General features: G+C 42.3%; 1 protein-coding gene across 1 annotated transcript in view; it reads right to left on the bottom strand.

The window, feature by feature from the left end:
* MIPEP (mitochondrial intermediate peptidase) overlaps positions 1-21,618 on the bottom strand; it is a 103,243-nt gene that overhangs the window by 47,409 nt on the left and 34,216 nt on the right. The window contains exons 11-13 of the mRNA XM_083169911.1: positions 16,871-17,024; positions 14,868-14,945; positions 13,110-13,314 (exon numbers count right to left, since the gene is read on the bottom strand). Coding sequence (XP_083026037.1) covers positions 13,110-13,314; positions 14,868-14,945; positions 16,871-17,024 — 437 coding nt within the window. The remainder of the gene's footprint in view (positions 1-13,109; positions 13,315-14,867; positions 14,946-16,870; positions 17,025-21,618) is intronic.

Genomic DNA, 21,618 nt, shown 5'->3' with positions numbered 1-21,618 from the left:
CAAAGAAAAAACGAGGTGTGGCTATAGTATTTAAGAAAAACTTAGACTACGAAATAACCCACAAAATAGCAGACCCAGAAGGCAGGTACTTATTGTTAAATGTCACAATACATGGGGAACCCTTCACACTACTTAACCTATACGCACCTAACACCCCAAACTTCACATTTTACCAGACAATATCAAATCTATTACTGCAACACAACACACCTAACTTAATAATAGGAGGCGATATGAACTCATTACATGATACACAACTAGACCATTCCAAAACCCCAATGAACTCCCCTCCCAACAATAAAGAAGGCATATCCTTTTTATGCTCCCAACATGCATTGCTAGATGCATGGAGACTACAAAATGGCTCCAGTAGAGAATACACATACCATTCACGAGTCCATGATATCTTTACAAGATTAGACTATTTTCTACTGGAAGAGTCATTTTTTCCTCGTATCTCCCACACTTATATAGACAATATCATAATCTCCGATCATGCCCCCATATTTTGTGACATAAACCGACAAAATACACACAAAACTTCAAAAATATGGCGCTTCCCAACATATTTAACACACAACGAAGACTTTCAAAAATATCTTAAAAATCAATGGCAGTTATATGTAGACGATAATATCCAACATTGGGACGACATAGTCCTATTTTGGGAAACATCAAAAGCAGTCATGCGTGGCCACATAATCTCATATGTAGCCAAGCGCAACAAGGAAAAAAAAGAACAACTACACTCCCTAACAAACAAGCTCCGCATATCACACCAACACTACCTAAATGCCATGACTGAAGACAATAAAAAGATATACTTACAAAATAAAGGCTTACTTGAAGCCTTCTTACTACGAGAAGCAAAACTAAAAACTGATTACATGAGAAATCAATATTACCGTTGGGGTGGCAAATCAGGTAAACTATTGGCATTCATGGCAAAAAAACAAACCAAAAAATGCTACATTACTAAATTACATGACCCAAAAAACAGATTAACCCTCACTTCCCACCCTGACATCTTAAATTTACTAGAATCATACTTTACAGACCTATACAAATCAAATGACCCCAACCCGAAAGATATAGATGACTTCTTAGAAAACATAGGCCTTCCTAGATTGACGACAGCACAAACCGAAAGACTAAACGACAAACTCACTGAACAAGAACTACTCATAGCCATAGACTCTCTTAAATTAAATAAAGCACCTGGGCCCGACGGGCTAAATGCCAATTATTACAAAATTCTAAAAACTGACATCATCCCAACACTTACCTCACTATACCAAGAAATATTTAGCAATAAAATACCTTATCCATCTTTCAATGAAGCAATAACAATCTTAATACCAAAACCACATAAAGACACTTCTCAGATGGACTCATACAGACCAATTGCATTATTGAACCAAGACTACAAAATACTAACAAAAGTCTTCTCAAACAGACTAAAGGGAATGATGCCAGACCTCTTGACCACACACCAATTAGGGTTTACAACAGACCAACACTCGGTTCTGGGAATCCGTTCGGCATTAACAGTTGTGGCTTCCTCATCTAACAATACTAATACTTCAACAGTGTTGTTGAGCTTAGACGCAGAGAAAGCTTTTGATAAAATTTTATGGAAATACCTCTTTGGAGTCTTGGAACACAGAGGTTTTGGCCTTCCCTTCATAAACCTAATCAAATATATATACTATAAACCCTCTACCAAACTATTAGTAAATGGCCTTCTAGGTAACTCCTTAACACTACAACGGGGAACACGACAGGGTTGCCCACTTTCCCCTTTATTATTTAACTTAGCGCTAGACCCCCTATTACGCCACTTACAACAATGGACAGATCTACAAGGAGCAAAAATTGGATCCCAAGAGCTGAAATTACAAGCTTTTGCAGATGACTTAATGATATTTATCTCCAACCCAGAAACAAGCCTAGAACCCTTGTTTAACACACTTCATCAATATGGCCTACTTTCGGGGTTCCGGATAAATCTCTCAAAATCAAAGGCTCTAGCACTGGGCAACCACCCATACAAACCAAACACCCCTATTGGAGATCTACAATGGGCCTCTTCTCACATACAATACTTAGGCATAAAACTAACTAAAAACATTCACAACCTCTATTATGCAAATATAACACCACTCATTGCACAGATTGAAGCGGAACTAGAAGGTTGGCAACATTTACAATTATCATATCTAGGCAGAGCTAATTTAATCAAACTAATTACATTCCCAAAACTTCTATATCCGCTTCAAGTCCTCCCGATCATCCTTACCCTATCTGACGAAAGGAAAATTACTAACCTTTTTAGAAATTTTATATGGTAAAAAAAAAAGCCAAGAATTAGCCTAAAAATATTACAGAAAACAAGACAAGAAGGAGGAATCAATTTTCCCAACATTAAATTGTATAACCAAGCAGCCATATGTCGATACATAAAAGACTGGATACACCAAAGAGACCAATACGCCAACTACACAATGGAACAACAACTCCTCCCCACCCTTAACTTAACAAGCCTCCTACACTTACCTAAACACGAATTATCCACACAGATATTGGAAAACCCCCTCCTTATGTCTACATGGTCCACATGGCACACGATTCGCAACAAGAACAAATTGCATACTCAATATTCATTACATCTTCCCTTCATAGGCAATAATAATTTTCAACATGGCTCAACAACACAACCATTTCGATCATGGCACTCTCAGGGGATACGCTCTATAAGACAACTCGCAAACAAAGAAACCAAAAAAATACTAACATACATACAAGCAAAAGCCTTACATGATTTCTTACCACCCTGCAATTTAGCCTTCTTCCAAATCCAACACTACGCCAACAAGGTAATAAAATTCCTGGGGGAAGCCGACTGGGATAACCAGTTAGACAGGGCATTCTTGAATGTAAGCTACACCAGAAAAGCAATAACATATTTCTATCAGATACTAAGAGAGCCATACTATACTGGCCAATTCCAAACAGGCATCACTAAATGGCAGGGACACTTCCCCAACCTAGATGAAAAGACTATCCTAAAGACTCTTCTATACTCTACCAAAACAATTTCCGCCACATCCTACAAGGATATGTTTTTTAAAATATTCTACAGAGGTTACTTATCTCCTCATCGCTCCAACTTAATAAATCTCGCTAACTCTTCGTCATGCCCAAAATGTAACCACTCTGACGAAAATTTATACCACTGTCTGTGGGAATGCGAAAAAATCCAAAGATTTTGGATGTTGATAAGACAATTCGCAGTGGACCACTTAGTAAATTATCTAGTATTAACACCAGAGTGGGCCATTTTGGGATTCTTACCAGCTACCCCTAAAATCACAGTTGGCTGTAAAAAACTGCTGCTATATGTATCCTCAGTGGCAAGGAAATGCATATTGCAACAATGGATATCTACTTCACCTCCCTCGATCTCAATGTTTGAAGAAAAACTGTTTCAAATATTCAAACTTGAATGGACCGAAACAACTTTACACAAAGAATCCCAAACTAAAGGTTTCTTTGAAATATGGGAAAGTTATATAGATACACTTCAAATAGAGATTAAACAACAAATACACAAATGTTTTCATACAACCCTCTGGTATGAAACCAGAATACTCCTACAAGATCCGCCAATCATCCAATAACAACTGGAGCTGATCGTCTAGGACACGCATGTTCTCTCCCCCCCCCCCCCCCCCCCTCCACCTCCTTCCTTTCCCTCCCAATCCCACCTCCTATAACCTTTGATCTTATTTCCTTTCTACTTTTGTTCACATTTAGCATAAAATAACATATGTTTTCTCGGGAAAAATTTATTACTGTGGTTCACATGAAGAATGAAAAACACCACAATACTAATAATCAAATATGTTTATTGAAATTAATATAAATGGAACGACAACATATATGAGAAATGTTTATCTTGTTACATGACTTAGAAACTTTAGAATTTTTATACTGTTTGTTAGTAAGCAAAGATAATTCTAACATAAAACTGACGTTACATGATTTCTCTTATACACTTGTAACCTTATGTTGATACCGAATTTAAACAAAAGAAAAATGGAAAATGTATGCAAGTTCTAACGAAATCTTACAATTGTTTGTTACTGTTTTTGAACTTGAAATAAAAACAAATTTGAAAAAAAAAAAAAAATCTCAGTGTTCCCAGATTACGCTATAGGGGTACAGCGGGAAAGAGCACAGTTCTACGAAGTGAAAAAACGTTTGAGAGAGCTGGAAATACAATACGCTATACTCTTCCCAGCCAAGCTTCGGGTGATTTGTGAAGGTGAAACTAATTTTTTTCTGACGCCTAAAGAAGCAGCGGCCTGGCTGGACACCAAGTTCCCAGGCAAACGTCCAGTAAGGCCCAATTAACCTTGGACACTTCGGACTGACGAATCTGTGGGTTAGGACAGAATACCCCCTTTTTTTTTTTTTTTTTTTTTTTCTTCTTCCTGTGTCACTTTTTTTCACTGGAAAGAAAATTTAAAATGGTGATATTTAAGGGAAAAAATGTTGTAATTAAGTATTGGTTAATGAGACACGGTGTTCATGACATGATGACTTATCATTTTTTTTGGATTGAAAGTATAAATGATGTTATGCAAATTAAATAATGTTATATGTGGGGTAGTAACAGTAAGGGAAGATAATTGCTATATATAATAGATAATAGGACACTGAGTGCTCATATAATAATTTGAATAACACTATAATGGAAATAGTAAGTGTGAACACTCAACTAAATAATGTGGTAATTAAACACTGGTAAATAGGAGGGTGTGTATAAAGGGATGAATTATTTAAGCACGGATTAATGAGATACGGTGTTCATAATAGGATGATTTATTAATTTTTGGAAATGAAAATATAAATGCTGGCACATAAATTAAATAAGGTAGCACCTGGGGTTGTAATAATAAGGGAAAACTATTGCTATATACAATAGGACACTGAGTGCTCATGAAAATGTATAAATAACACTGTGATGAGATTAGTAAATGTAGACACTTAGTTAAATTATGTTGTAATTAAACACAGGTTAACAGGAGAGGATGTTTTTTTTTTTTAGGGATCTTATTGTTAGATTTGAACCCTAAAAGCAGTTGGAGAGATAGAATAACGCCATATATGGGACAGCAGCAGTAAGGGAGGATAAACCCCTGTGAAAAGTCTAAATCAAACGCCACAAGTAGGCGGGATATAAATTACTATCTGAGGTACTAAATGTATGATTGGGAGTTATAATGGTGACAAATAAGTGGGATGGAGGGGAGGAGAAAGGGAAGGAGGGAAAAGAAGGAAAAACAACTATGTACATAGGTACTCTGAAATCAGGCTGCTGCCAAACGGCGTAAGGATTTAACTGCAATTTAGGATTAAGAATGGAGAACAGGTGTTTTATTTATTTATTTATTTTTTTTTATTATTTTTTTTTTTTATTTTTTTTTTTTTCTGTCCTTCCTGTCTGGCGGGGAAGGGGGGAGAGGGAGGTGAAAGGAGGGATAAATAAATATACTCCCTAAAGTCGAGGGTTTAGTCACTGGGGATTTTATACCGAAAGGGTTTTTTTTTTTTGGGAGCAGGAGAGAGCTCCTGGCTCGTAGCCATTAGATAGATTGCCCTAGACCGATGTGTATTGTTAGACCAAGCAATAGAGTAGGGAATCGGAGGTGGAAGGAGGGAGGGGCTACGAAGCATGTCAGGGAGAGAAAAGATATAGGGCATGCAGGGTGGGGGGAAGGGAAAGGGGGAGAAAATCAGGTTAACAAGGTCAAATTTAGATATAATACTCTGCTTAGTATGTTTTTACTTTCTGTTTTTTTTTTGTGTGGTGGGGGAAGAGAAGGACGCTTACTCCTGACCAATGGTTAACATGAAATATAGCCTCCTCACATGGAATGTGAGGGGGATTAATGATAAAATAAAAAGATCCCTGATTTTGCGCCAGATTCGACAATATACGGCCGACATAATATGTCTTCAGGAGACTCACTTGGTGGGAGGTAAAGTCATGGCTCTTAAAAAACCCTGGATAGGATGGGCTTACCAATCCACTTTTACCAATACATCCAGAGGTACTTCGATTTTGATTCGAAGAGGAATCCCCTTTACACCAATAAATATTCAAACTGACCCAAATGCAAGATATATATTCATAAAGTGTAAATTGGGTCCGTTGGAATTAGGGATGCCAATCCCGGGGCATTTTTTCAATCCCGGGATTCGGGATTGAAAAATGCTCAATCCCGGGATTCCCGGGATCGGCATCCCTATCTCTATCTAACACAAGTGTAAAAATTGAACGGCAGTGTTCAGGCTCCGAGATAAAGCCAAGTGTAGAGGTTAGACTGTGGCATAGATATTTTAAAGTTTACTGGAAAAGGAACAAACGATTACTAGAACCAAGGTGGATGCAGGTTTGAAGCTTTTGATTACTTGATTAACATTAAGTACAGATGTCCACATGCATATTAAAAAACGCCCTGGCCGCCCACTACTTACTTACATTTGCGGAGGTTGCTGAGTGGGCGGCCGGGCTGATTGAGTGGCCGGGAGCCAGGTATGCGTGCGGGAGGGCTGCTGGCTGGGTTGGCGGCTGGGTGGCCGTGAAGAATGGCTGGGTGTGATGGTGGGGCGGACCGGCAGGCGGTCGTGATGGCTGGGCGGGCCGGAGGAAGGCTGAGCGGCTGTACGGCTGTGCCCTGCGCAGCGTGACCTCTGACCTCGTCACGTTGCGCAGGCCACACGCCGGGTATGGGAGAAGCCGGGCAGCGTCTGAGCAAGTGCTCAGATGCTGCCCGGAATTAGACTGCAGTCTAATCCCGAAATCCCGGGATTGGAAACTCCAATCCCGGGATTGAAATCCCGGCGTTTTAGGGGCCAAATCCCGGGATCCCGCCGATCCCGATCCCGGGATTGGCCACCCTAGTTGGAATGTCTAATCATGACAGTATATATCCCTCCTCCCTTCAACTTTGAGATACTGAAAAAAGCCGCTGAGTTTATGGCATTGTCCCCAAGAACCCCGGTACTGATGTTAGGGGACTTTAATAATATCTTGGACCCCATACTAGATAAGGAAGGAAGTGGTAGTAAGCGGGGAAATGGGTTTGCAAACGTGGTAAGAGATATGGGATTAGTTGATGCTTGGAGAACAAGATTCCCAGGGGAACAGAAATATTCATGCTTCTCTAGTACACATAACACCTTTTCTAGAATCGATATGGCACTTGTCACTAGAGACTGGATGCCAAGGATACGTACGGTGCATTACCTCACTAGGGGCATATCAGACCACTCCCCGTTAGAACTAAGTGTGGACCTAGGGGAGGAGAAGGGATTCTCTCTATGGAAATTAAACGCCAAATGGCTTACTCATTTTAAAGTAGACAAAAATCTTGAACCCCAGTGGCATGACTTTTTTAAACTCAACCAGGGCTCAGCATCGGCAGAGGTCATCTGGGATACATTTAAAGCAACTCTCAGGGGCTCATTAATAAAGGAAATAGCTAAGCTAAAAGCAACTCACAAAAAGGAGGAACAGAGACTAGAGGTAAACTGTGTGAGGTTAGAACAACAATACATACAAGTGAAAACCCAAGAAAATAAGGAGAATTGGATTAAAGCCCAAGAGGGATGGCGTAAACACCTACAAGATAAAACAATGTATAGAGAGCTATTCGCGGGACACGCCAGATATATGGAAGGAGATAGGCCTGGGAGTTTCCTAGCAGGGCTGGTAAAAGCAGACCGTGCTACGAATACTGTAACAGAGATCAGGGACGATGCAGGTGGGGCACTTACACACACACCAGAAATAGCCAATAGATTCAGGCAATTCTATAAAGAACTTTACACGTCTCAGCAAAGTAATACCCCGGAGGAAATCCATGGATACCTTAGGGGTATAGTTCACCCAGTACTAACAGAAGAATCCAGAATCATGTTAGATGCCCCAATTACTCTAGAGGAAATAGAAGAGGCAATAAGAGACATCCCCGGAGGTAAGGCCCCTGGAATGGATGGCATTCCACAGGAAATGTACAAGAGACACAGTAAGTTCTTCTCACTGAAGCTCCTGGAATTGATCCCGGAGCTCTACGCGAGAGGAACCATATCTGCATCCATGACAGAGGCTTTAATTATAGTAATCCCCAAAAAAGATAAAGACCCAAGCTTGGCCGAATCATATCGTCCAATCTCGCTGTTAACTAATGATATCAAAATCCTGGCCAAAATATTGGCCAAAAGATTAAATAATGTTATCAGCGAGATAATCCACCCGGATCAATCCGGTTTTATACCGGGAAGATCAACCACTACTAATTTAAGAAAACTCTATTGCCACCTCCAAACTCCACAGCTTAATAGCCACAACCCGGCGGTAATTGCCTTAGATGCCGCTAAGGCTTTTGATTCCATAGAGTGGGATTTTCTTTGGCAAGCACTGGAATGGATAGGGATAGGCCCAGTTTTTATTAATTGGATTAAAATGCTGTACAGAGCCCCGGTGGCAAGGGTATCTGTCAACGGTTACATCACCTCAAGATTTGAGATCGGCAGAGGAACAAGACAGGGATGCCCCTTGTCACCGGGACTATTTGCAATTGCAATTGAACCTCTGGCATGCATAGTGAGAGGCAGTCCAGAGGTTGAAGGGCTGAGAATAGGGCAACGGGAAGACCGCATCGCACTCTATGCGGATGATATATTATTATTCATCAATAATCATTACAGGGTGTTGCCAATAGTCTTAGATATAATCAACGAATATGGAGATTTTGCTGGTCTTAAGATAAACTGGGCTAAGTCTTGTGTCCTCCCCCTAAGTGATAACCCCCCTCCCAAACAGATAACAACTACCCCGCTGAAATGGGTCGATAAATTCCAGTATTTGGGAATATGGGTCTCGCGAAGGATAGAAAGCTTTGAAATACTCAATGTAACACCACAAATTGAATATGTTAAAACGAGGGTGAAGACATGGAGTAAGTTACCCTTGACAATGACAGGACGTGTCAATTTGGTCAAGATGATCATCCAACCAAAAATAGCGTATATTTTGGGTCACACCCCGCAATATCTCCCTCGGAGAATATTTTTATTATTAGAAGGCCTTATATCATCCTTAGTATGGGGGGGCAAGAGAGCCCGTATTAAGAAAAATAACTTAATGAAGCGAAAGGGAGAAGGAGGATTGGCCCTTCCAGATTTTTGGTTATGTTACCTGTCCGCCCACCTGACCCATTTAAAAAAATGGATCCAGAAAGGGGGTGAATATGAGCTGATATACGAACTAGTAGAGATGGTCTCTCCGGGTCATACCCCTTTACAATTGCTCCTAAGTGGCAATTTAAAACGCGCCTGGCCACCAATGATAGTCCAGGGAATTAGGGTATGGAGGCATGTAGAAATATTGCTTGAGACTCAAGGGTTAGACCCGGAAATGCCGCTACACAATGCTCCCCCCCTAAAGGGAATTAAAAGAATTACAAATGGAAAGAACCTGGGCGCAAAAGGGCATAAAGGAGATTGGACAGTTATATGAGGGAGATGAGTTACGATCATTTCAAGCATTAAAATCAGACTACTCACTCCCCAACTCCCACTTATTTCGCTACATACAACTAAGACATGGCCTAGAGAAACAATTTCAAGGACAGAAACCAGATATAAGCGAGTCTCAAACAAAAAAACTAATAAAGAGAATTCCCGCAAGACATGAAATTGCTTTTTGTTATAAAGAACTAATTAATAATAAGCAGAAGGAGGGACTGGGAGGCATAAAGAGTAGATGGGAAGAGGATCTGGGACCCATCACAAGGGAGGAGTGGGGCAAAGCCCTGAATAATGTAAAAACTGCCACAAACCAAATACGCTTCCAACAGATTCAGTTATTTCTAATATATAGGACCTACATGACGCCGGAACGGCTGCATAAATTTGGAGGCAGAAATAACACCAACTGCCCCAAATGCCAGGACCCCTCCGGAACTTTCCTGCACTTGTTGTGGACATGCCCAAGTGTTGCTAAGTTCTGGGAGGGGGTTATAAATATATTGGTAATGAAGGGAATCCCCCGTGGGTGCTGCACACCTAGAGCATGTATATTAACCATAGAAGAAGGGGGACTGCTGAGCAAACCGGTGAGACAGTTTTTCAATAATTTATGTATGTTGGCCAAGGTGTGCATCGCACGGAAGTGGATGGCACAAGAAGGGCCAGAAATAGCCTATTGGAAAGTTTTAGTCCAAGAAACTAAAACACACGAGAAATATTTATACCTCATTAGGGGAATGGAGAGTAAATATCATCAAATATGGAACAGATGGAGTGATGAGAGCTAAAATAGACAGAATTTTGATAAGACCGATGTTAACCTGGGGAGTTTTGGGAGGGGTGGGAGGGTAGGAAGGGGGGAGGTTTGCAGGGAAGAGAAAGGGAAGGGGGGGGGAAATAAAAATAAAAAAGATGGGAAATAGGAAGCAAAACGAAAATTAAGATCTGTAATATTTGCATATTATACGTGAATTGGGGGTTTGGTGCTGTGGTGTGCTATCCACCCTCGGCTGGGACATCGGAGGGAGGTATGAACAGGAAACTGAACTAGGAAGCCAAGTGGATTAACTACATAAGCACATTAAAACCAGACAGGTAAATAAAGAGCAGAAACACATTATAATAGTAAAATAATTAAGGATTCAAACGCGACACTGCACTTTAAAAATGATAAATAACAAACACCCTTATGGTAAAAACAGTAATCACCTTAAGTTAAACATGGAACAAATATAGGCAAGGATAGATCAGGCCGACGGGGGCTGGGACACCGCAGCACCAGGGGAAATGGAGATGTTGATTTCAAGAAAAATGAGAAAAAAAAAAAAAAAAAAAAAAATGAATGTGTAAATCCTGTTGGGGATCAGCGGACAAGGACAGCCTAGAGGAGGTCCATCTACTCCATTTGGCCACATAGGGAGCGAGCGAGCCCCGCGATCTGTAGGTGAATCTTTCGTGCCCCACGACCTCATTGACCAGGGCCCTCCAGTTGTAGATGTTCGGGTGTGCGACATCGAACCACCTCCTGGAAATAAGGACCTTAGCCAGGGCGGTGAGACATAGGACATATTTGTAGACTGGGGGCGAATGGGATTCTTGTAGGCGATGTTACCGGGTTTTTAATGCATTTGTGAAAAAATCGCATGCGATGCCATTTTTCACAAAAATCATGGACATGTGTTCAAATCATGTAAAATGCACCCCAAATGGCATTTTTCACACTGTATCACCCCCACTATCAACGCCAACCCGAAGCGTGGCGAGCGCAGCGAGCCCGCGAGGGGCGGCGGTACGCGACCTACAACCTTTTCATACCTCCACTATCCACGTCGGCGTGGAGTTGAGAATAGAGTGTGGCAAGCGCAGCGAGCCACCGAGCCCAAAGCGGGGCGAGCGCAGCGTGGGGACGCGGATACCTACACAGGTATCCGTGTCCCCTCGCGGGCTTCACAGGTATCCGCTGCGCTCGCCACACTTTCTATTCTCAACTCCACGCCGAGGTGGATAGTGGGGGTATGAAAAGGTCGTAGGACGCGTACCACCGCCCCTCGCGGGCTCGCTGTGCTCGCCACGCTTCGGGTTGGCGTTGATAGTGGGGGTGATAGTGTGAAAAATGACATTTGGGGTGCATTTTACATGATTTGAACACATGTCCATGATTTTTGTGAAAAATGGCATCGCATGCGATTTTTCCCTGTACGATGCCCATCGTGGGAGCCGTGATAGTATACAAGTACAAATAATAATAAATACAAATCACAGGACTCAAGGTGCCCAGAAGACACTTACTGAAAATAAATAACAACTTATTAAATGGAAATACAGAAAAAAAAAGAGAAATCACATGTTCATACATATACAGAAAATCTAATGATATTTGCACAGCTGGAAGTAGGCAGACTAATCACTCCCTTTGCAAACAGCAACAGGATAGTGTAAAACTGGCCCTACATGAAACGCGGGGACTGTCATTGTGCTAACTAGCAGCCTCTTCAGACACCATACACTCAACCAGCCAAGCTGCCAGCCGGTATGCCCACTGTCTATAGTATCCCAATGTGGGGGCTGCACTGCTGTGTTTACAGGATCAGATTGCCATTACAGTGCACACAAGCCAATGTAAGATACACAGTAGGATGCTTAGTGACAGGTTAGGTCTCTGTATTGTGTATTGTATTCTGCACAAAAACCAAGTGTGCAATGGATGAAGAATTATAGTTGTGAATGAATTGGTATAAAGTAGCAGATACTGGGCCAGATGTATCAAGCGTCAAAAGTGATAAAATGCCAGCCAATCAGCTCCTACCTGTCATGTTACAGGCTGGGTTTGAAAACTGTCAGGTAGGAGCTGATTGACTCGTTGTTTATCACTCTCCACTTTATCACTTTTTGAAGCTTGATACATCTGGCCCAAAGTGGTTCAGTCAGGTCCATGACGCACCAAACAGGGCTATTTAGTGCAATTTGAGGGTAGGTGTATTTGGGCAAATCTGTGATAACATCCCAATACACCAGGGCCTGCAAAGCACACAGTTCTAACTAGGTCTTATTATATAGCATGCACATACACATACGGACAGTAGGAATGGTGTAATGGTTAGCATTACGGCCTCACCGTACTGAGGACATGGGTCCGATTCCCACCATGGCTCTAACTGTGCGGAGTTTGTATATTATCCCCGTGCTTGCGTGGGTTTCCTCCGCGTAATCCGGTTTCCTCCCACAATCCAAAAATATACTGGTAGGTCAATGGGTGCCCAACAAAATTAACCCTATAATATCTGTGTGTGCGTGTACATGTGGTAGGGAATATAGACTGTAAGCTCCACTGGGGCAGGGACTGATGTGAATGGTCAAATATACTCTGTAAAGCGCTGCGGAATATGTGTGCGCTATATAAGAAACTGGTAATAAATAAAAAAATACTCTAACAACTATTATCCTTCTAGAAGGGATTAAATTAAATATATATTAAGCATGTATATATGCAAATGGTTACATCTTACCGGTAACATGCTGGTAGCGTGTCCGTCCCAGCATAGAATGCATGGCATGCCCCATTTCATGGAACAGATTCTCCACCATACCGGGTGTTAGCAACGTCGGGGAGCTCTTGGTGGACTGTGGGAAATTCAGCATGAGAACCACCACGGGCAGCTGATATTGGCCGTCTTCTCTAAGCCGCCCTCCGCGAATTGTGAAGTGACAATCCTGCCAGTGAGCAAAAGGAACAGGAATGACGTCTAGCATTTTAACTAAAAAGATTTTGAATGAAGCTTGGAACTGACCAATAGCCGTCCGTGCTGTCCCAGTCAGACCCCCGCCGTGTCATAAAGAATCACTGAGGGTGGATTGGTGTCTGTGAGGACATCACCCGTTATAACCATGCACACAGGATACTATTAAGGGTAATATCACTAAGGGGGGCATTCATTCCAGGATCATGGCTGTTGATCCCTCCTGGCAGCCGGGATCCTGGTCCGTTTGCGGTCTAACGGACAACTGAACGACAGGCGGGATTCAATGTCCCGCCTGCCGATCGGCACAAAGGGGGGCGTGGACTGTCAATCTGCGGCCGGGATTGCAACACTTCGCGGCCGCTATCGGCAGTACGGGCCCGACAGCTTCTAAAGTCGGGCCTGTTCTGCCGTGATCCTGCATCAATGTCGTCGCTAAAGACAGCATTGAATAGGGAGCCGCCGCTATTTCCCCGGTCGGGAATAGCAGCGGCACATTGCATACACCCCTAAAAGCTTTAAATAAGGCCAAATTAAGGGATGAGGCAGCCGCCAAAATTTAGACACACAATTTTAGCAAAATGGCAGAGTACGTGACAATGAGAGCGAGGGGCAGGGTCACACCATAAGGTCGCCATATAGTCTGGATGTGTGGTCATCAGTTCTGAAGTAGGTGTCGAAATGGTCGAGGAGACTGAAGATGAAGTAGAGGAAGGGAAGAACAGGACAGGAGCACTGGATAGGTAAAGAGGTAGGGTGAGTTCGTGAGGAAGGAGGACCCTACTCATAAGACTTAACAGACTAAAAGGAGGTAGGTGGACAAACGAAAAACAATAGGATAAGTAGGAATGGATGGGAACGGATGGAGGGGTAGGCAGGATAGGAGGAGCGAAAGAGGTTAGGAGGAGGAGGGATAGGCTAGTCAGAAGAAGTGGGTTTTGAGGGAGCGCTTGAAGGAGGTAAGGGAATCAGAGAGCCTGATGGGTGGCGGGAGGTTGTTCCAGTGCAGGGACAACCCAAGCTATTTATCTGCTGAAAAAAATAAAAATGTTGGGGTAAATTTAGAAAATATTAGCATGGTGCCTTTAAATTCCTATGCTGTTAATGGAGATAAATGGGATAATGTACACTTTTTCCAGGTCTCCACACAGAATCACAGGTGAAATAATTAGCTCCACCTGTGGATCTTTTAAAATGTGTCAGTGAATAATGAGTGCACCTACTGGGTGACCTGGAAAATGTGCACTGTTGGAGGTCCTTGAGGACCAGGGTTGGGAACCACTGAGCTAGACATTTAATTTTATTTTGTGTGAACAATAACCTTCAGCCCCCAACAAAAATTAGCAAGGAGTCAATTGATCAGATCAGGCAGATTAAATAACCCACAGAACCTGTGGGCGTGTGAACAGATCCTAAGCAGGGGGATAATAGTTCTACGAGGGGACCAGGACTGGATACATGCACAGATGAAATATTTAGGCACATTATGGTAACACGGCATCACAGAAATGGTTATTACTGAATTACCTGGGGAGGCTTTTCTGGCCGGTGGAAAAAGTCACAATAAATGTATCCCAATAAGCCTTCGTCTTCATGGACAACTGCCTGGCAAAGACAAACAGAGCTCACAATCTTGCAATGAAGCAAACGTGTGTGGAATACGGTACAATGGGTTCCATCAAATCGATCACTTTACCCAGGGTAAACTATACAGGTCCATATAGGAGCGGGGGCGTTCCTCCGATCCACCCACCGGAATCTGGGAATCAGGATTTTTACATAAATTTAATATCCCGAATCCCCCGGCATGACCATCAGAGGATCGAGGGTTTGCCACGGTACACCGCTGGTGAATGGGCGACATAAGGCTGATTTTCCTTAAGGGTTCAACAGGTTGTTAATTCGTAAATTCAGTCCAAAGAACCAATATCCATAGGAATAAAGCCGATGACATAACTATGAGCTGGCATCACCACTGAACGTGGGGATTATTATGCATCATAGGGCAGTAATCTCACAAATTGCTACAGAACTTGTGAGACTACAGCTCCACAAAATGGCTGCCTCCACTGCAGGAGTCAGCTGATACACTGTTGTTCTATATCAGGGGTGGCAAAACCATTCCTCAACATTGAACAGTTCATGTTTTCCAGGCTACCTGTGGATGCAGCACATGTCTGAAAGTGTGACCGTTCGTAACGACTGTGCAGTTCTCCCCTCCTCTAAGGGTTAAATTAACCAAGCAACGTGTTGGTCAGAGTTTCGCATTCTCATGTGAGTTGAGCCAAAAATCATGATTTGAACAGGAAAACATGGCCGAAATGGCAAATCGTATTCAATACACTGTCGAACGTTACTCATAAACACTCTCAATACCTACTCCATAAGAATACAATACGGAAATTTACAAAGAAGGCCCATTTGAGAGGGGTGACCCCTTTATTAGTGAGTCCCCAGTCCCGAGGAATACCCAGCTTGGGCTGGCAGGCTTCTGCATACACACTGCTCACAGGGAGAACTACAGATCACAGGCGCAACATGACTGAACTCAAACACTAATAAACACAACATGATTGCATAGAGCAGTGGAAAACAGGATTCTTAGTAAGTTTGTGATCCTGGAAAACCCGATGCCAAGCATGTTTATAACCTAACCAATCACAATTATGTATACCTTTACCCCTAAGGCACTTTCGTCACCAATATGTAATCTATATAAAAAAAAAGGGGGGTATTTGGGTGAGTGTCCCCGTAACACCTCCTATTGTATAAAAGTAGAGTTCCTGACAAAGATAAAGCAAAGGGGCCCATTTAACAATGAGTTTTAGCTACCGTATTTATCGGCGTATAACACGCACTTTTTCCCCCTGAAAATAGGGGGAAAATGATGTATGCGTGTTATATGCCGATATGCGTGTTATACGCCGATATAAGCAATGTCATCCGCCGATATAATGTTAAGTACCGGTAATGCAGGCAGTAATGTCATCCGCCGAAGTGCGCGGTCCGGTTCTCTGCTGCTGCTGCGCACCGTCCGGTCCTCTGCTGCTGCTGCGCACCGTCCGGTCCTCGCAGCAGCACGCTCAAGACTCCTCCCAGTGACCTGCTCTGCAGAGTGACTCCTTCCTCCCTGGCTACAGCAGCGTCATCAGCCTTACCAAGCGCTGGCTGTAGCCTGGAGGAGGAGAAGGTTTTCTGGTGCTAACTGTGCTGCCCTGCTTCTGTTATTCAAGGTGGATTTTTTTTTTTTTTACAGATAATCAATTATCCTTATTTTGCTTCAAAGTTTTTATTTAGAAATCTCCTCTTAAAATGAAGGTGCGTGTTATACGCCTGTGCGTGTTATACGCCGATAAATACGGTATTTAACACTTCGAGTACTATAAATGGTGCCAACTGTCATTTTTACACAAATGGCAGTTAGGGGCCGATTGGATGCAGCACCATTTATAATACACACAGAGTTTTAAATAACTAAAACTCATTGATAAATGGGCCCCAAAGTGCTCAGAGATAAAAGGAAGAGTTACCAGCTTCCGGACATCCTTGGACCACACCTCTCCTTTCTCTGGTTGTTCAGAATACAAAGAGATGCCGAGGAGCTGATTGAATATTGAATTTAATCCTTCCATACAGGCACCAAGGGAGAAGAATGGAGAGTACAAACTAGGTTCTATGTTATACCTATGGGAGACACAAAAAAGTAGCTTGGTTAATGGACAAGAATCACAAGCCTATTACTGTAATGCTTCCATTTCTCGGTCAAAACAAAATTTAAAAAAAAAGTAACGATCCCACAAGGCAGATTCCAACTAGTAGAATCTGGCCAAAAGAATATTAGGTTGTAGTTCTAGACAACAATAAGCTTACAAACCCACCAACATCCACAAATAGCAGCAGGATGCCCAGTACAAAGGGTATGGTTCATCAGGCTGACCGTCAAAAAGCGGCATGGTCTAAAGCAGTGGTTATCAACCCAGGTCCTCAAGTACCCCCAACAGCGCATGTTTTGCAGGTCACACGGCAGGCGCACTCATTATTCAGGCACATTTGAAAAGATCACAGGTGGAGCCAATTATCTCACCTGTGATTATGTGTGGAGACCTGCAGAACATGCACTGTTGGGGGTACTTGAGGACCAGGGTTAGGAACCACTGGTCTAAAGAAAAAAAGGTCGACCTGAGTTTTGAACCTTCTTTTGGTGTCTACGCCCCCTTGAACAGAGTGCCTTTCAAATGGCCGCTCAGTCCCTAGTACCGCCAGTTTACCCGGATTCCCCCACTAACAGGGAGCTGGGATATACTTACAACTGCCATGCTGGCCAGTGGCGGTATGGCTGGAGGACCACACCGTGCACCGCACGCAGCGGCATCCATTTACTGAGAGACGGTAGTCTCAGGAGCCAGGTACCCTGGCGCAAAACAGAAGCAGTGGCGCTGGGGTCCCCCCGGAAGCTCCCGCGGTGCAGACAGGCAGTGGCAGAAGATGCCTGCCTGTCCTCAGTGTAAAAAGTAATACAAAATAAAACAGAATTGAAAATAAAATATCTATCAGAATCTGTGTGCGCTATATAAGAAACTGCTAATAAATAAATAATAAATAAATAATAAATATCAGCCCTGGAGAAAGCACACAAGGGCCCAGCTACCGCAGCGCACAATCTAAGACTGCCTGGAAAGGGAAGTAGAAGGGGCGGAGTTAGCCACACTTCTTTAAATTCTTAAAGTGCCCATACTCCTGGTAGTTGCCCTTCTATTCCCAACCATGAACTCCAGTGTCACTTAATGGATGAAGGAAAAAATTGTCTAATTTAAGTTACAGATGGACAATCATTCAAAGGAAAGTAGTTTTTTTTTTTTTTTTAAAGAGTCAAAAAACAGCAATAGACCTGAACCGTTGCCAAAGCATTAGCTGGACCCATAAAGCCTGTACCGTGTCGTGAGCATCCATAAAAGTGTTTCATTTTCAGCATTTAAGCTGAACTTTACCACTGTATTCCGTCTCATGGTGCTAATCTGCCTCACGTTCTTTTGATTAACTTCTCCATTTGAAGGCCAATTCCCAGTACCAGTTATAGGAATGCCACCACCGACTGCAATAACAATGAACGCTAGTCTGTAGCCCAAGCTTCTGGTTGGCAGAGAGTAACCACAAGATGTTTGACATCTGTGCTCCATCTTGCAAAGCTCGTTCTTTTCAGCTGCTGCCAGGAAAATAGATCTATTTGCCGCTCCTTATATTGTGAACACAGAACCGTACAATCGCATTGAACTTAAAAGGCAACCGTATGAATTTAGTCAGTGATGGTTTCACTTAAGAGGGGAACAACTAGAGGAGAATCCGGGTCACTATTCAAGTTTTGGGAGAGTTACAAAGAATGAAGAATAAAAATAACACGAGGATGACATCTGTGTTGAGAAAATACGAAGGCTGTGAAATTAATTTTATGGTAGAGACTTTAATCAGAACTACTTCATAGTTAAAATTACACACTAGCTTAATGCATTATAGTGAACCAATTTGCCTACATACTGCTGAGGCGGCCATTTTAAGCGGATCGCTAATGTTCATAAGAATGCATTAAGTGTGATGAAATAATGACTGACTAACCCAATAGGCTGAATATTGGTTTAAGCCCATAAAATGGATTCCCCCCACTGTTCATAGACTATGACAAAGCCAAAAAGGCTTAAAAAAAATTACACCAGAAGATAGACATGGTTAAAAAGTCAATATGCTGAATGTCCACATAGTGCTATGTAAAATGGCAACATATTAAAATGGATCCTAACATTAAACTACAATGACGCAAGAAAAAAATAAAATGATATAACATCAAAATACTAATTTTTTTTTCTCAGAAAAAAAAAATTTACCACAAATTTTAATTACTGTATATACTCCAGTATAAAATGACCAGAATATAAACTGAAGCACCTAATTTTACCGCAAACAAACTGGGAAAACTTATTGACTAAAATATAAGCCTAGGGTGGGAAATGCAGAAGCTACTGGTAAATCTCAAAAATAAAAATAGATACCAATAAAATTACATTAATTAAGGCATCAGTAGGTTGCACACACAATCTAACAGGTTCTTGCCCAGTATGGCACAGACAACACAGAGGCTGCCGGCGTGCAGGAGCAAAGAAGAAGAGCGGTGATATCAGCAGTCATCGGACCACCCGCAGAGGCTGCAGGCACCAGCAGATGAGCGGGAGAAACCGGAGAACAGCCGCACTGCACCGGAGATCAGGTAAGTGGGACCCTCACTCGAGTATAAGCCGAGGGGAGCTTTTTCAGCATAAAAAAATGTGCTGGAAAAAGTCTGCTCATACTAGAGTATATACGGTACATATATTTATAATCATAGATTATAATCAGAAGAGGACACAATTATACTTTGGCCAGCCTTCATTTAGGCATCTCTCTAGATCTAAACCTATAGAAAACATTAATCCACTGCACTCACAACCCCCGAAATTGTGGTGCAAAATGGTACAGTATTTCACCACATCGGGTAAATAAAAACACATATCTTAGTAGACACTATTATAAACAATGGGGTTTTGGTTTACATATTGATCAATACATTTAAACTCACAGCCCTGGTTATAAAATGTTTACTCTTTAGATCAGATTTAAAACCCTGGTAATTAGAAGGTGGCAGGTGAGCTTTAAACCAGTTAGCATACATCGGAAGGAATTTGTTTCTCAACATGGGTGCCACTGGATGGCAACCAATGGAGAAATTCAATTGTTGCTCTGTTTTGGCTCACTGAGTCGCATGGAGACACATTTCAGCTCCCAGCCAAACATGGCACTTTGGTCAGGTTTAGCCACTAAGCCTGACCTAGAAGGTCACGATCAGCGCAAACAAAAACAACTGAATATCGATCCCATCACTTTTGAGATCGGACACGATAAACAATGGGTCGCTCTCCCTTAAGTTTAATTCTGAGGTGACAGCAGTGACCGGGTCGCTCTCCCTTAAGTTTAATTCTGAGGTGACAGCAGTGACCAGGTTTGTAATGAGAAATAGAAGCGTGACGAGTAAAAGGCACCCCTGTCATTATAGGGGCTGCGATCTACAACTATGGCAGGCCCATATGTAGGGTAAAGTATGATCAGTAGCATTGACCATTCCAACACACATAAAAAGGACAGCCCTGTCTCTGGCAGGGGCCAGCTCCGCTCTACAAAGATCTTGTGAGACTCTCGCATGTCCAGTAAGCCAGAAGGTGTAGACACACAGAGCATCAGCATTAGGCACACAGTTTCAGACTAAGGCAATCGCAATTAACATTCTTATAATGTTGAGTGATTGAATAGGACTTGAAGAATAAGGTGGTCATGTGATCGGGGGGGGGGGGCTACAATCTTTAATGTTTAGATCAAATTATGAAGCAAAACCCCACTGTTTATTATGGCGAATGCCGAGGTGTATTTTATGTTCAACCACCTATGGCGTGCGTATATCCGAGTGCGACCTAACACCCAGGCATGGTACAGTGGGGATCGAAAGTTTGGGCACCCCAGGCAAAAATTCAATTTAATGTGCAAAAAAAAGCCAAGGAAAGATAGAAAAACCTCCAAAAGGCATCAAATTACAGATTAGACATTCTTATAACATAGCAAAAAAAGTTTAATTTTATTTCCGTCATTTACACTTTCAAAATAACAGAAACAAAAAATGGCATCTGCAAAAGTTTGAGCACCCTGCAGAGTTAATACCTTTTACGGCCCCCTTTGGCAAGTATCACAGCTTGAAAACGCTTTTTTGTAGCCAGCCAAGAGTCTTTCAATTCTTGTTTGAGGTATCTTCGCCCATTCTTCCTTACAAAAGTCTTCCAGTTCTTTAAGATTCCTGGGCTGTCTGTGATGCACTGCTCTTTTAAGGTCTATCCATAGATTTTCAATGATGTTGAGATCAGGAGATTGTGAAGGCCATGACTAAACCTTCAGTTTACGCCTCTTGATGTAATCCACCGTGGATTTTGAGGTGTGTTTAGGAACATTATCCATTTGTAGAAGCCGGCCTCTCTTTAACTTCAGCTTTTTCACCGATGGCATCAAGTTAGCGTCCAAAATTTGCTGGAATCTTATTGAATCCATTTTCCTTCTACTTGTGAAATGTTCCCTGTGCCACTGGCTACAATACAACCCCAAAGCATGGTTGATCCACCCCCCCTGTGCCACTGGCTGCAATACAACCCCAAAGCATGATTGATCCACCCCCATGCTTAACAGCTGGACAGAGGTTCTTTTCATTAAATTC

This window comes from Crinia signifera, chromosome 2, assembly GCF_055691185.1.
Source record: "Crinia signifera chromosome 2, ASM5569118v1, whole genome shotgun sequence".
NCBI classification, from domain to species: Eukaryota; Metazoa; Chordata; class Amphibia; order Anura; family Myobatrachidae; genus Crinia; species Crinia signifera.
The sequence above is the reverse complement of the archived record's forward strand: the minus strand, read 5'-3'. Positions and strand labels throughout refer to the sequence as shown.